The 13,981-nt window shown below is 48.9% G+C and overlaps 1 protein-coding gene across 3 annotated transcripts; it reads left to right on the top strand.

Moving 5' to 3' along the window:
• The first annotated feature begins 3,446 nt into the window (after positions 1-3,446).
• LOC118222714 (FERM domain-containing protein 7-like) lies at positions 3,447-12,870 on the top strand. Of its 3 annotated transcripts, none has more exons than XM_035408494.1 (13): positions 3,447-3,613; positions 4,221-4,383; positions 7,520-7,624; positions 7,794-7,836; positions 8,293-8,371; positions 8,915-9,012; positions 9,241-9,355; positions 9,690-9,837; positions 10,458-10,553; positions 11,025-11,188; positions 11,610-11,678; positions 11,907-11,982; positions 12,296-12,870. In XM_035408494.1, exons 2-13 carry the CDS (start codon positions 4,249-4,251, stop codon positions 12,731-12,733), a joined length of 1,566 nt encoding a protein of 521 aa, XP_035264385.1. In that variant the 5' UTR covers positions 3,447-3,613; positions 4,221-4,248; the 3' UTR covers positions 12,734-12,870. The 3 variants fall into 3 exon arrangements, with proteins under 3 accessions (XP_035264385.1, XP_035264387.1, XP_035264386.1); XM_035408496.1 differs by having other exon boundaries at positions 3,598-3,712; XM_035408495.1 differs by lacking the exon at positions 3,447-3,613 and having other exon boundaries at positions 3,746-4,383.
• Positions 12,871-13,981: the final 1,111 nt, after the last annotated feature.

Here is a 13,981-nt window from a genome sequence, read left to right as displayed (position 1 = left end):
TCTGAGCTGCAGACCTGCTGACTGTTCCCCATTACCTGAGTATTCACCCATTACCCTTTACCTGAGTATTCACCCTTTACCTGTGACCTAAAGGATTGGTCATTATATTTGTTTTGCAGCAGGCAGTGGTTGTCATTAATTCTGAGAGCGCTAAAAGGTTTCGCATGTGCTGAAGACCTCAGACAGTCAGACCCTTGTGACATGAAGGATGTGCGGCACTTGGTCCAGTCTCTCTGCAGGATTTGCAAACTTTCACTTCAGGTTCACTTTCACCGTGCGAGGCGCACAAACACCATTTCCCTTTTTTTAAATTATTCGCGCTACAGCAACTGAACTACGGCCAGGCAGCCCAGCCCTAAACCAAACAGGAAAAATAGACGGATACTGACGAAATGCTCCAAATCATTGCGACATGGGGCGATTACGTCTAACCTAAGCTTACCGCAAGTTCCCTGCTGAAGTGCGAAGTTCTGAGAATGACATTTAGCCTCATCAGAATATGCTGTAGATCTCTCCCCCATCAACACCCCCCCCCCCTCTCCCCAAAACCTTCCCCCCTTATTCCACTGAAATTTCAGCCAAAACAATCTCTCTCTTGCTCTCACTTTGAGTTGTCTGGCTTTGTTTTCGTTTCCTCTCTCCCGGTGAGACATCCCCCACTGCTAAATTGTATCATTGGGAATCAATTTTCCGCGTGACGAGTCTTGACATTAAGACGCGAAAGGGTAAGGAGCGCCGGGGGCAAGGCGGCGACCGGAGACGCGCTTCGTTCACGCGGCGGGAGGGGGACACCGGAGAAATCACGCAGAGAAGCTGTTCTGAGATGTTAAATATCTCCAACCGACATTCTTGGCTACAGCGAGTGCGATGACGCCATTGACAAACTATCACCTTCCCATGTTGAATAACGGCGGGAAAAGTAATAACAATACCGTGAAAATGCATTAACGTCATAGCAGGCATGTGACATGCATTTCGTGTTATCATCCCGGCTCGTGATTGGCCGTCACACGAGCCGGCTGTCTCAAAATTCGTCAGCACCTCACTTTTTACCTTGCCATTTTATCGCAGCTGCTAACTTCACATATCCATTCATATTGGTGCAGAAGACAGAACACCAACTGTACGCTTTATGGTGGCATCGCCAGTAACAACACAATCTTGATTTAAATAATGTACACTTGCAGCATTTCAAATATTACATTGTAACTTTGCACTGTGAATAAAAAAGCTTAGCAACAGGATGTTTACGGTTATTCCATTATCACTAAGCAATTACTAAAATGTTAACTTCAGCACATAAAGGCTGCATGTAAAATCATATTTAAGACTTTTGGCGTAATATTGTGCGCACAGATTGCCATCTAGTGTTATTAAAAGAGAATTGCAATTTCCCCTAAAGACAAACGGCAAATGCACTACAGGTTAATTGTACAGGTCCAAAAAAGAACCTTAAATTCACGCAGAAAGTCACAAAAAAAGACAAAATTATATGGAACTACTTTGGCATTTATAATAACTAACTACAGTGATGAAAATAAATCTATCCACGTGCACACATATACATATTTTGGCTGCAATGCCTAAGATATCAGTCAGCTAATGCATTGGTCAATTGAACAATGTTTTAACGATGTTAAAAGGCTTATGGTATCAACTGCATTGGCTTCACGATCGAATATTAAAGACAAATCAGTCAAATGTTAGATATCTAGTCGTTTCATTGGTGTGACTAAGCAATGGTACAATACCACAGACCTTTGAATAGGGGGTTTTCATCTTCTGTTTATTGGAGATACAGAAGGCAACATGTTTTAAATCTTTTTTTTTTTTTTTACAAGCCTAGTGTTTGTATTGTGCTTTGATTATAATTTCATATAAGGGAAAGTTTGGCCGATCATCTACAGAATGTTTTTTCTCTCTCTTTTCTCTCTTCATTTTTGATAACTCCATAAAAAAAACAGGAAAACCCTGTAAAATGGCAAGGGATATGAATTCATCCTGAAGTTTAATTTGGTGTTGAGATGAGAAGCAGAATTCCTGATTCCTGTTAATGTTCCTAAACTTGGAACGAAAACAAAATTATTCATGTTAAGAGCTAGAGATCTACAGGTGCCGAGTAAACCTGGGCAGCCACCCAGCTATAACCTGAAAGCTAGACCTGTAATTAAAGCTAGAGTCTTATAGCTTAAGATTTGTACCCTAACCTGGTGTATGTTGAGTGGCGTAAAGTGTGTTCATAAACGAAACAGAAAAAAACAGAAACAAAATGCGGAGCACCTGCCAAGGCAGTCCCACCATCTTACCGGCGGAGAAGATGTCCATGTAGGGCTGGATCATCACTGCCTCCTGGCCGGTGCTGTTATGTCTTATCTCTCCTTTCCGTTCATTAGATTTGGTGAAAATTAAAACGCACGGGAAAAAATAACCAAAAAAAGGGGGAAAAAACTAAAACAAAATGCAGACAGTGGCGAGGCCTCGCACCGATGGAGAAGAGTTGGCAGGTGTTTCTCAAAAGAGATCTTTCCACGAACGGACGGTATCCAGACACAGACAAAAATAGTTTCAACAAAACTGGATTATGAGGGGAGCTACCCCTCCAAAAGTCCGTCAGCCACACAGACCCGTCTGTAGGTCTCTAATTTCGTGACAGCTTCTCCCCAATTGCGCAATACGAAATAAAAATCAAATGCCTCCTCCGTCCGTTCGGTTCTTCAAATTTTGCCGCCAAAAGTCAATCTAACCCCGCCCCTTCCTGTCGGATGGTCTTTTAAACTTTCTGGCAAGGGGAGGGACCGCTGCACGTTGTTAATGACGCAGTGCGTGCCAAATAAAAGAAACAAAATATAAACAAAACGTGCGTGTTTGAAGTGAGTAGGTGAGCCTACCCAAACATTCATCAGATTTTTAAAGTTATATTGACAGCGATTTTGATGGTGATCCGTACAAAAGCCTAGGTGCACCTGACGATGCATTTTTTTTTCTGAGTGGATGAACTTTGATTATGTTATCAACACGCGTGTAATATAGCCTACATGTCATGTACAAAAGAATGGAAACGCTAATGTCCATTACGCGTGGACAATTTGGCCTGCCTGTGCCATGGTATATCCAATTTCTGCAACGGTATTTTACATTACATCCAGAGCGACTTACACAACTTTTTCTAAGCATGCAAATTGCATCTATTTAGGACCGTTCTAAGGGCCCAAACTGACAGGGGTCCTCAACAAATAGTATAGGATTTTCTGAGTTGGTTGGGGCCAGTTTTGGATTTTTTATGGGGTTTACTGAAGCGATTTAATGTACTGAGACCATTCATTTGGAAACGAGAAAAAATAGAATCAAGTCCAACGCTGAAGCTTTGTGACGAAGCCTCTCGCGGCCGCTTCTGACTCAGTACATACTCGCTCGCACGCACGCACGCGTAAAAGCTCAGAGTGGCCGAAGCTGTCAGGTCAGGTGACCTTTGGCGGCTTCGGCTCTTGCTGCTCCTCGCGCTCCCTGTCGATTTGATTCACTGGGCCATTGTGATCTGACAGCTTCTGGACATCTCCGGGAATTCACCCCGTGCTCGACGAGATTATGTCTTCCAAAAAAGAAGTAAATCAAGGTACACGTTGGTCATTTGGTATCATAAGTGGAAATGGTTTTCTGGATCGAATTACACATACTCAAATATTGGCCAGGAGGGCTGGATCAGCTTTTAACGGTATGGTCGTTTTGGATAATGGAATTTTGCTAGGAAAATCGAAAGTAAATGTATTAAACTACAAAAAAGATATTTTCCAACCGTTATATTCTTGTCAAACTGTATAGAATAAAGAAATCATTTGTTTCTCGCTTTTAGACATGTACTACAGTCGTAATATTGTAGCAGGACTGTGTTTTGCTATCTAATAAACACGGACTGAAGTCGCGTCACACTCGGTGCGTAATACCGAATGTAACGCAAATGCTGCATTGTATAGTTCTGTTTGCCGAATTATCCTTGACTGTTAGTGGGTGGGAAATTGTTTTGAAATACAATGGCATACCGATGCACAGACGGAAATATTCATTCATCCTGTTTCGGCTGCGCAGAATATACATTCAGTGAACACTGCAAATCACACCAGCATCATCTCTCCACTTTGCCGAGCGCGGGGTACGCTTTCGAATGCGCCTAGCCGCGGAGTTTCCGGGTTTTCTGTCGTCTACGCTGGTGTTTCTGGTCACAGGGTGTCGGGTCGAGACCGCTTGCTGAGAATGGGGGACAACCGGGGCAAGTTCGAGCTCTTCAAAACTCCAGGTAAACACGCGGCGCGTAAGGGCTCGAAGGACAGCAAGCTGCGTCTTCGCGTCATCTTCCTGGATGACAGCGTGAAGATTTTTGAAGTCGAAGTAAGCACTTTACTTTATTGTAAAATGTGAAGAATTTAGAATAGCCTAGGTAGACGCCATGCTATTTCCCCTTCTATTTTGCCTACGTATTAAAAAAAAAAATCATAACAGTTTTATTTCATTTTATATTCTGCGTGTTATTGTGTGAAGATAAAACATAGTGTTCTAATTATGAGATACATTGATGCCTTGAAATCCGTTTTAGCCTGTGGTATTAATATGATTTTCTTACTGTCACCATGCACGGTACAATATTAAGTGTCTCTTATTTCCTACAATCTGTGGGTTCTAGTGGGTTGAGTGGACTCTGGATGCAGTGTGCTCTAACGTTCCACTGTGTGGTTTACTGTGTTTATTAATGTTTGCACAGTTCAAACTGTTTTTTCTCGGTTGTTATAATTTTAGAATTATTTCTGTGTTACCCACGTTTAAATAAATAGTTATTTAATTCATCTTCCTGTTGCCACTACTAAATCAGAAGAAGATGTGGATTGGTATATGTAAACATTGCTTTCAATGCACCTACAGTATGGTCGGGGCGTAATTACACTCGATTTGAATTGGGTCTTTTGATTGATTGATTGACTTTATTTGGTGATTGCTGTTTATAAATCAAGAACTATAAAACCATAATTATTGATTATAAAAGTATTGCAATACATCAGTCTAGTTCCCTTGATTTCCAAGGGTTTGGATTAAAATACATTAGATCTGACAGGCAGGCTTAGCATCTGCACTCTAAAAACCATCAGTTGTCATCCCCATTTTGGACCTGCAGCTTTTTGTAGACTCAGGTCGTCCGGAATGGCATGATTGACAGCTGGGGGGATGTGTTTTCATTGCAAAGTGGTTACATTTCGGATGCCATTATCCCCACCGCTTGCTTTTCTTTCACGGCGCATTACTGCCCTAGTGCCCGCGGGCTCCTAGCGGAGTCCCTGCGCTCGCGCTGCCACGAGTAATGAATAGGGACGCGCGCGCGTCAGTGGAAGAACAGAAGAGATTCCTGCAGCGCGTGCTGCAGCGAGGAAAGAGCGTCACCGGAATATACGGCTGGCCCCCGGGGGACAGTTCGGTTAAAAGTGCGAGAGACGTCATTAATTATGGGCCAGCAATCAGCAGCTGGCATAAAGGACTCTGTACCAGCGCTTTGTGGATTTATATGTTTCAAGTTCATGAGCAAACGTTTTAAACAGATTTATTTATTTATTCATTCATTATTAATTCTGTTCAAAAGAAACTTAATATATCATTCAATGTTGCAGTGCAGATATGGGATGTTTCTTTACCCCAGAAGAAAAGGAAGTGGTTCAAGTTTTCCTTGCGGGACAATTTTTCCTCGTTAAAATTAAATCATTGTTTAGGAACTGCGGTCAAGTCGCTTGACATTCCAGCCGTGAATCAGTTACTAATTGAAAAGTAACAATAAAAAAAAAAAAACACCAGGCTCTCATCTGACTATTTAGGCCTGGCATTGTGGTGTAAAAAACGTAAGCAAAGCAAGCTCTCCCTGTACAGGAGGCTGAAGAGTATTTCCTAAGCAAATAAGCAAGGCCACGGCACTGGCAACATCAGTCAAGGTCAATGTAAGCGTTGCCTGAGTGTTAGCGTGAGCAGCCTGTGCCTAGCTGCTGGTACATCGCTGTGGTTTTGGAGTTTACAAACACCAGGGTTTTTGGGATTTGATTGGTTGCCGATTTGGGGACTCCCCAAAAGTCTCAGCACCGTTGTAGCCTCCCGAGAAAGGGGGATTAAATTGATTTGGTATAAACGTCCGACAAACTGGATTTAGGTTTTGCAAATTGCCCAGGGGCAAGGACGTCTCCTCGGCTCCTTAAATAATAATAATAGCACCGCACAGTGACGCAGCTTGGAAAAATGCGCGTGCGGGACCCCGACGGGGGGGGGGGGGGGGGGGGGTTAGTGCAGAGTTAAAACCTCAAGGGTGCCACACGCTCGGAGGACAAACCCGTCGGCAAGCCGCAGCGTTCACTAATAAGCGGTTTTAGTCCTCCCTCTTCCTCCCTCCCCCTCCGTCTCTCTCTCTCTCTCTCGCTCTCTGTGTTCCTTCTATTTTGGAGTCGGAGGTGACGGGGTAATGGAGGCTTGTCGGCGTCCTCTGTGTTGATAAACACAGGCTGCCGCGGCCCTCTGCGCGGGCAGGGGCGGGGCGGAGGCGGGCATCTGCCGTCAGCGGGCAGGCTGCGAATTTCTCGTGACACCACGGCGCGCTCACGTCCCCCCCCCCCCCCCCCCCAGTCCTCCTTAACGCCGTCATGGCAACTGCCAGCCCAGAGCTGGGGATGCACCAGCTGCTAGGAGAGCAGGTCTCAGTCTCCTCAGGGCTCAAGGCCGAGCGCTCAACATGTTTTTATTTTTTAAATTTTTTTTTTGAAAGCTCTCCCTCGTGACTGCTGTAATACCAACACAAGAGGTTGCCGGTTCAATGCCCTGGCTTGTTATGCCCAGCTGATATGAACTGCTTTGACCCGGTCCACCTAGACTCAGACACTGCTACCTTACTGGCAGCTGAACCCTCATACCCTGCTCCTATCAAATGGCTGAAGCCAAACTGGTGTGGGTTTGGTTAATACTACAATGGGGTGGGGGGTGGGGGGGGGGGGGGGGTTGTTGCTAGAAGTGGTGGGCCAGCCAGGGCCAGGATTCCCCTCTGGACCGAATGTTAGTTGGAAAACCCAATTCCTCTATGCAGCGATTGGGGCAATGTGCTGTAGGAGATGCCATCCTTCATTAGAGGCATTTAACTGAGGTCCGGACTTGGTGTGGTCATTAAGATGTCCCAGCGGCACTTATTGCAGAGTAGGGAGTTCACTGAAGCAACATACTGGCAAAATTATCAAGCTGGTTCCCTCCGCCTGGGCTCCTGATTGTCCTCCTGTTTAAGTGGTTCAGCAGTTCCCTCCGACAGCGGCTCTAATCTGTGGTGAGTGTTCCGGCACAAAATGGCTGCCGTGCCAAACGCACAAGCCATCCCGCTGAACAATTTTTCTTGTGGTGAAAAATTGGTGAAATTAAGTTGAAATGAACCCAATTTTGCTTTTGGTAGAAGAGAGGCACAGAGGTAAATAAACAACAAAAGGCGATACTAATTCTTCCTTACGCGTTGCTTTTGCAGCAGGGGATTCTGGGAAACGATTTCTTCAGCAAAGTGTGCGGATACTTGAAGCTGCTGGAGAAGGAGTACTTTGGGCTGGAGTTCCGTCACCATAGCGGCAGCTACGTGAGTGACAGAAGGAAACCCCTCCCCTCCAATGGGGCGAATCCTTATATTTCACTATTACAGCTGAATAGTGATGCAAAGATCAATCAAGGAGACCTTTGACATTAGTTGTGTTATGGTTGAATTTAAGGGAGTTCAGTCATTCGGTTTATGCTTGTGTTTATTTCAGGTGTGGCTGGAACTGCTTAAGCCCCTGGCAAAGCAAGTTAAAAGTAAGTTTCAGGTAATTTATGTGATGCTTGTGTTGTCATAGCAACCCCCAGAAACATTAATTCTTTTTTTTTTTTCCATTTGAATTTGCTGAGGTGGATTTGAGTCCCAATGAATTAATGGTATATATACATCAAATCTAATCGACGTTGTTTGTGTAGCGCTTTTTTACAGAAAACAGTGACAAGGACACTTTAGAGAGTCACAAAAAAAGAGCAAAAACCAGGCCTGGACCCTGAAATAGCAGGGCACATAAAGTAAAAAAGAAAACTCCCAGCGGGGAGAAAAACCCTCGAGCATAATACACAATAAGTGAGCAATGATAAAGATAGATCCTTGGAGCGCTGGTCTTTTTAAAAAAATGTACGACACATGCGTTTGTCGGGTGAGGCTTTATAACTCACCTTGTGCGCGACGCCCGGGCCTGAATAACGCAGGTCTTCCTCTCCCCTCGTCAGGCACCACTGACCTGACGTTCCGCTTCATCGTGAAGTTCTTCCCCCCCGATCCCGGGCAGCTCCAGAAGGGTCTGACCCGGTGAGCTTTCGCTCTGTACACCTGCTCTACCTGCAGGAAGTGTGCGGTGGTGGATATTGCACTCCTAGGGTCATGGAGTTTTCAGAACATTTGTTTTTTCCCACATGCACTTTTGTCCACCCAAGTGGTGCCGATCAGTACTAGATGAGAACAAGGTGTATGGATTCCTTAGCCAATCAGTGACTTAAATGAAACACTTGTGCCCAGAACACCCCAAAACCCAGTAGACAATGTGGCCCTCCAGAACTCCAGGAGTTTGACACCTGTGGTTTACACCCTAATGAGTGATTTTGTGCTTAAGACCCCAGATGTAATAGGATGGAGTCATTATCAATCTCATTATTAATTTATCAACTAATGACATGGTGGATGTCTCTGCTGGCGGCTATAGAAATGACTGGTACACAAGTAACGGAATGTCTCAGTAAACTATGTCAAGAAAAAGTACTAGAACCTTGTTTTCAGTGAAAAAGGTGTAAAGCTGCCATACCTGCTGCAGGTGTGCTGTGCTACTGACCTGGCCCCGCCTTCCTTTCTTCACAGGTATCTGTTTGCTCTGCAGATCAAGCAGGATCTGTCCAACGGGAGCCTCACGTGTAACGACAACAGCGCCGCCCTGCTGGTCTCCCATATATTACAGTGTGAGCGAGTCTATGTCATTCTTCCATGTGTGTTAGATGCACACCAAAAGCCAGATTATAAAGATCTGATTTATGTGTCTGTAATGATGTAAAGTGCAACAAAATCATATTGAAAGTTTTCTGATATAAGAAAGATAAAAGACAGAGGTGTATGGGGACTAGAGAATTTTGTGGTGCAGCCCAAAGGGAGTGGATGGTTTTAGGGGGTCCCCCTGTTTTCACCCACAGCCGAGCTGGGGGACTATGACGAGGAGATGGACGCCCAGCACCTGCAGAACAACCAATATGTCCCAAACCAGGAGTACCTGGACCACAGGATCATCGGCTTCCACAAGCGACACAGGTAGCAGCCGGACACGGGGTCCCCCGTCACCCTGCCCCGTACTCCCCCCGGGACCCCCAAACTCCATCCACACACGGGCCCCTCGGGCAGCTGATCCACAAGGGAGGCGATGACTTAGGCCCGAAACGTACCCTACGCCTACGTACGCTGGGATATACTGATCAGTAGTCAGAAGTATCTTCCCCCTTTGAATTCACCAGAAAAAAACATGTCTTCTGGGGGGGTGGGGGGGGGGGGGGTTGGCATGCCCTCAGAGGGTTGCAGATTTTGGGGGTCTGTGTATTTCCACCCCCTGATATTAAAACTAAAGTCAGGCCCTTGTTTCGCGGGTCAGAGGTCAGACCCCCTCGGAGTCGGACGCCCAGCTGCTGGAGGTGGCCCGCAAGCTGGACATGTACGGGATCCGGCCGCACGCGGCCAGCGACGGGGAGGGCATGCGCATCAACCTGGCCGTCACGCACATGGGCGTGCTGGTCTTCCAGGTGCGCAGCCGTCCGCGAACACGCCTGCTCAATGTGTAACATGCGTGCCCCATCAAACCTGTCCTCCACAGACGCACATACCTGCTTAACATGTGACACGCGTGCCACATCAAACCTGTCCTCCACAGACGCACATACCTGCTTAACATGTGACACGCGTGCCACATCAAACCTGTCCTCCACAGACACACATACCTGCTCAACATGTAACATTCGTGCCCCATCAAACCGGTCCTCCGCAGACACACACACCTGCTTAACATGTTCACCTGGTTGACCCTGTCCTTCACAGACACACACACCTGCTTAATGTGTAACAACACGTGTGCCCTGTACCTGGTTGAACCTGTCCTCCTGGTCTTCTCGGTACACAGACGTCTCCTTGGTAGTCATACCCTTCCACTCCTGGACCAATCAACACTCTGCATTAGAGATACACAAATATGTCCCTCGAGCGCCATATTTTTGAGTATATGTGCTCTGCACCCAAGCCCACATTAAGTAGAGCTCTACTCGGGCACAGACCAGGGCAGAGGGATGTGTGTGACAGTCATTTTCCAGCACATCCACATTAAGGTACAATTTACCTACAACTGAAGTTTTTCCGCTCGGTTTCCCAGGGCAACACCAAGATCAACACCTTCAGTTGGGCCAAAGTCCGCAAGCTCAGCTTCAAGAGGAAGCACTTCTTAATAAAACTCCACGCCAAGATCGCGGTGAGTCGGGGCGTCCCGTTGTGCTATTTTTGGTGCAGCTGGCATTGACTGATGGGGAGGGCAGAGGCAGAGGCAGAGCTGTAGGAGAACCAGGGAATAGTTTTCCCAGCAGTTATTAATGGATGCTTTTAAGACAGAAGTATTAATAGAGTACAGATTACAGGCATTTAGCAGACACTCTTATCGAGAGTGACTTACACAACTTTTTACATCGCATTTACACTGCATCCATTTATACAGCTGGATAGATACTGAAGCAATGCAAGTTAAGCACCTGGCTCAAGGGTACAGCGGCAGTGCCCCATCCGGGAATCAAACCTGTGACCTTTAGGTTACAAGCCCAGTTTCTTACCCATTACACTAGCACGTGATCCACGGAATCGGTGAGGTTCTGCCTGTGAGTTTGGCTGTGGGGTGATGACCCAAATCCGCTCTCCCCCCCTCTGCTGGGAACGCGGGGGCGTGGCGCAGCCCTCTCGCAGGGACACGGTGGTGTTCACCATGGCCAGCCGAGACGTGTGCAAGGCCTTCTGGAGGATGTGCGTGGAGTACCACGCCTTCTTCCGCCTCACCGAGGAGCCCAGGTCCCACCACAAGTCCCTGCTCTCCAGCAAGGGCTCCAGCTTCAGGTTCAGGTAAGCTCGCCTGGGCCCGGGCAAGCGCCAGCAGGGAACGGCTGGGGCGGGGCAGGGTGAGGTCAGGGTCGGGGGGTGTGGCCAACAGGGAGAGGGCGGGGCTTGGGTTGGCATATAGCACAGGCGGGAAATTCTGTTCCTGTGCGTGTGCTGGTTTTTGCACATATAACACACACACACACACACACATACACATACATGCACACACATGCACACACACACACACACACACACACATACACATACATGCACACACACACACACATACACATACATGCATACACATGCACACACACATTCACATACACACATATGCACACACACACACACACACACACACAGCACAGCATTCCTTTCATGTTGAGGTGCTGAAATGTTGATCCGTGATGCCCTTCTTCTCTCTCACTGCTTCCTGTTTCAGTGGCAGGACACAGAAGCAGCTGCTCGACTCTTTGGGAAAGGGAGAGAAGAAAAATATGTCCTTTGAGAGGTGAAGGACTAGTGTGTGTGTGTGTGTGTGTTTGCGCGTGCGTGCATGCATGCATGCGTGCGTGCGCGTACGTGTATTTGCATGTGTGCCTATATGTGTATGTGTGTATGTGTGTGTGTGCACGTACGTGTATTTGCATGTGTGTACCTATGTGTGTGTGTGTCTCTTTTGGTTTTTGTGTTTGCCTGTATGCGAGCGCACTGACCTTTCACCCCTTGTGCGTTACAGAAAGCACTGCAAGACGGACTTTGACGCACGTCAGTGCAGGTCTTCCCCCGACCTCCTCACAGACGTCTCCAAACAGGTGCGTGTGCGGGTTGCACAGCCTTATGGGTAATAATGCCCCGTGATTACCGCAGTCATCACCATCAGGGGAGATCTCCGATTAAGAGAGATCTTTAAAATATGTTACACACCATTTATGTGTGTGTGCGTGTGTATGTATGTATGCGTGTGTGTGTATGTATGTGTGTGGATGTGCCTGTGCGTGTGTTTGTGTGTGTGTATGTATGCGTGTGTCTGTGTGTGTGTGTGTGTATATATATATATATAAGTATTTGTGTGTGTGTGCCTATGTGTGTGTGTATGTATATATATATATCTGTGTGTCTCCTCAGCTGTTTGGGGGCTCCTGTGTACTCCCCCACGCTGGCTCGGCTCAGCGCGGCTGTGAGCGGGACAGGGGCGCGCCGGCCCTGAGGGGGAGGCGCAGTAAGTCCGCCATGGAGGTGGTGTTCGCCGCCGAGCTGGAGCGCTCGCACCCCAGCCCCCTCTCCAAAGCCCGCTCCCCGCCCTCCTCCTCCTACCCCGGGACAGCGGCGGGGGCGGGGGCGGGGCTGCAGGTGCGGGGGGGCGCAGAGGCCCAAACCGCGCCAGCGGGCGGGGCAGTCCCGGTCCAGCGCGGGGCTGGCGGAGGGGCCCCACGGGCTGGTCCTCCTCTACCCCAACAACCCCCACCTGGCGCTGCACCCGGTGCTGCCCGCCTTCCCCCTGGCTGCCCCCGTGTTCGTGCCTGGCGGGGGTGGTGGCGGCGAAGGCGGGCCCTCGTCCCATGACCGTCTCCACCGCCCCCCCGCCCACAACCACCACCACCACCACCACCAAGCCCCCCCGGCGGACGACGTGGTGCGCTCCTCCAGCTTCTCCAGCCCCTCCTCGCTCTCCCCCCTGCGGCGGCGGCGTCCCCGTGCCAACGGGCCGGGCCTGGGCGTGGCGGGCGTGGGCCTGTGCCAGGGCGGGCGGGCGGCGGGGTACGGCAGCCAGCTGGACTTCGGCCGCGCGGAGGCAGGCCACTTCAGTGACGACTGCACCTATCAGACGGGCCTGCCCGGCCGCTGCCGCAGCCAATCGGACGTCAAGTCCCTGCGGCCGCCCACCGCCGCCGCCTCCGCCGCCGCCGCCGCCTACGCCTCCGAGTTCCGGCCCCTGGGGCACTACCCGCACCTGTCCCGGCGCCAGGGCCCCGTGCGGCCCACCTACCTCCCCCTGGGCTCGGCCACCCTGCCGGACCGGCCCGCCTCCCTCTGCGTCCTGGGCGCTTCCGGAAGCTTCAGCGACTCGGACCCGGACGTCCTGTACCCCTACTACTGCCCCGCCCTGGGGAGCCTGGTGCACGCCGGGCCCCTCGTCCGCATGCGCCTCTCCTCCGGCAGCCTGCAGCTGGACGAGGAAGAGGAGGAGGAGGAGGAGGAGGAGGAAGAGGAGGAGGAGGAGGAGGAGGAGGAGGGAGGGGATGATGCCTTCAACCTCAGCGACGGCGAGGGCGTCAATCCCCGCGTCACGATGCGGTGCTAAGCCAATCACGACGCAGGGGGCGGGGCCTACATTTGCATGAATTTGAGAGGCCGGTGTTGCTCTGTTATGGAGCCTCTTATTCTATGTGCTGGTTGGGCCTTCCTTCCAAACGAATCTGTAATTCCTCAAAATATTATCTCTGTATAGACTCAGTTTGGGACGAGGTATTGCGGCAATAAAATTGGTCTGGAGGACAGGGACAACAGGTCCAGTAATTTGTAAAGAGGATTCCTGGTAAAAAAATAATTTTAAAAAATTGTCTCAAATTGTGTTTGATGCCAGAGGACTCCCAGGGGTGCTGTCTCAGTGTGATCAGTTATATCGCTGTTCCGTGGCACAGTGTTAAAACCGTACAAGCAAACTACCGGACAGAGTACTGCTGATGTCTGTGGTTGCTTATAACTGTTGCTAAGTGTTGCTAATGTATGTGAGCTTTTTTTTTTTCGGCGCAAATGTGACTTGGATTTTTTTGTCAATAAATTATTCATATGAAGACAGTTGTGGTGGTT

This window comes from Anguilla anguilla, chromosome 3, assembly GCF_013347855.1.
Source record: "Anguilla anguilla isolate fAngAng1 chromosome 3, fAngAng1.pri, whole genome shotgun sequence".
NCBI classification, from domain to species: domain Eukaryota; kingdom Metazoa; phylum Chordata; class Actinopteri; order Anguilliformes; family Anguillidae; genus Anguilla; species Anguilla anguilla.
Note: the sequence above shows the minus strand (reverse complement) of the source record. Positions and strands in the feature narration are given on the sequence as shown.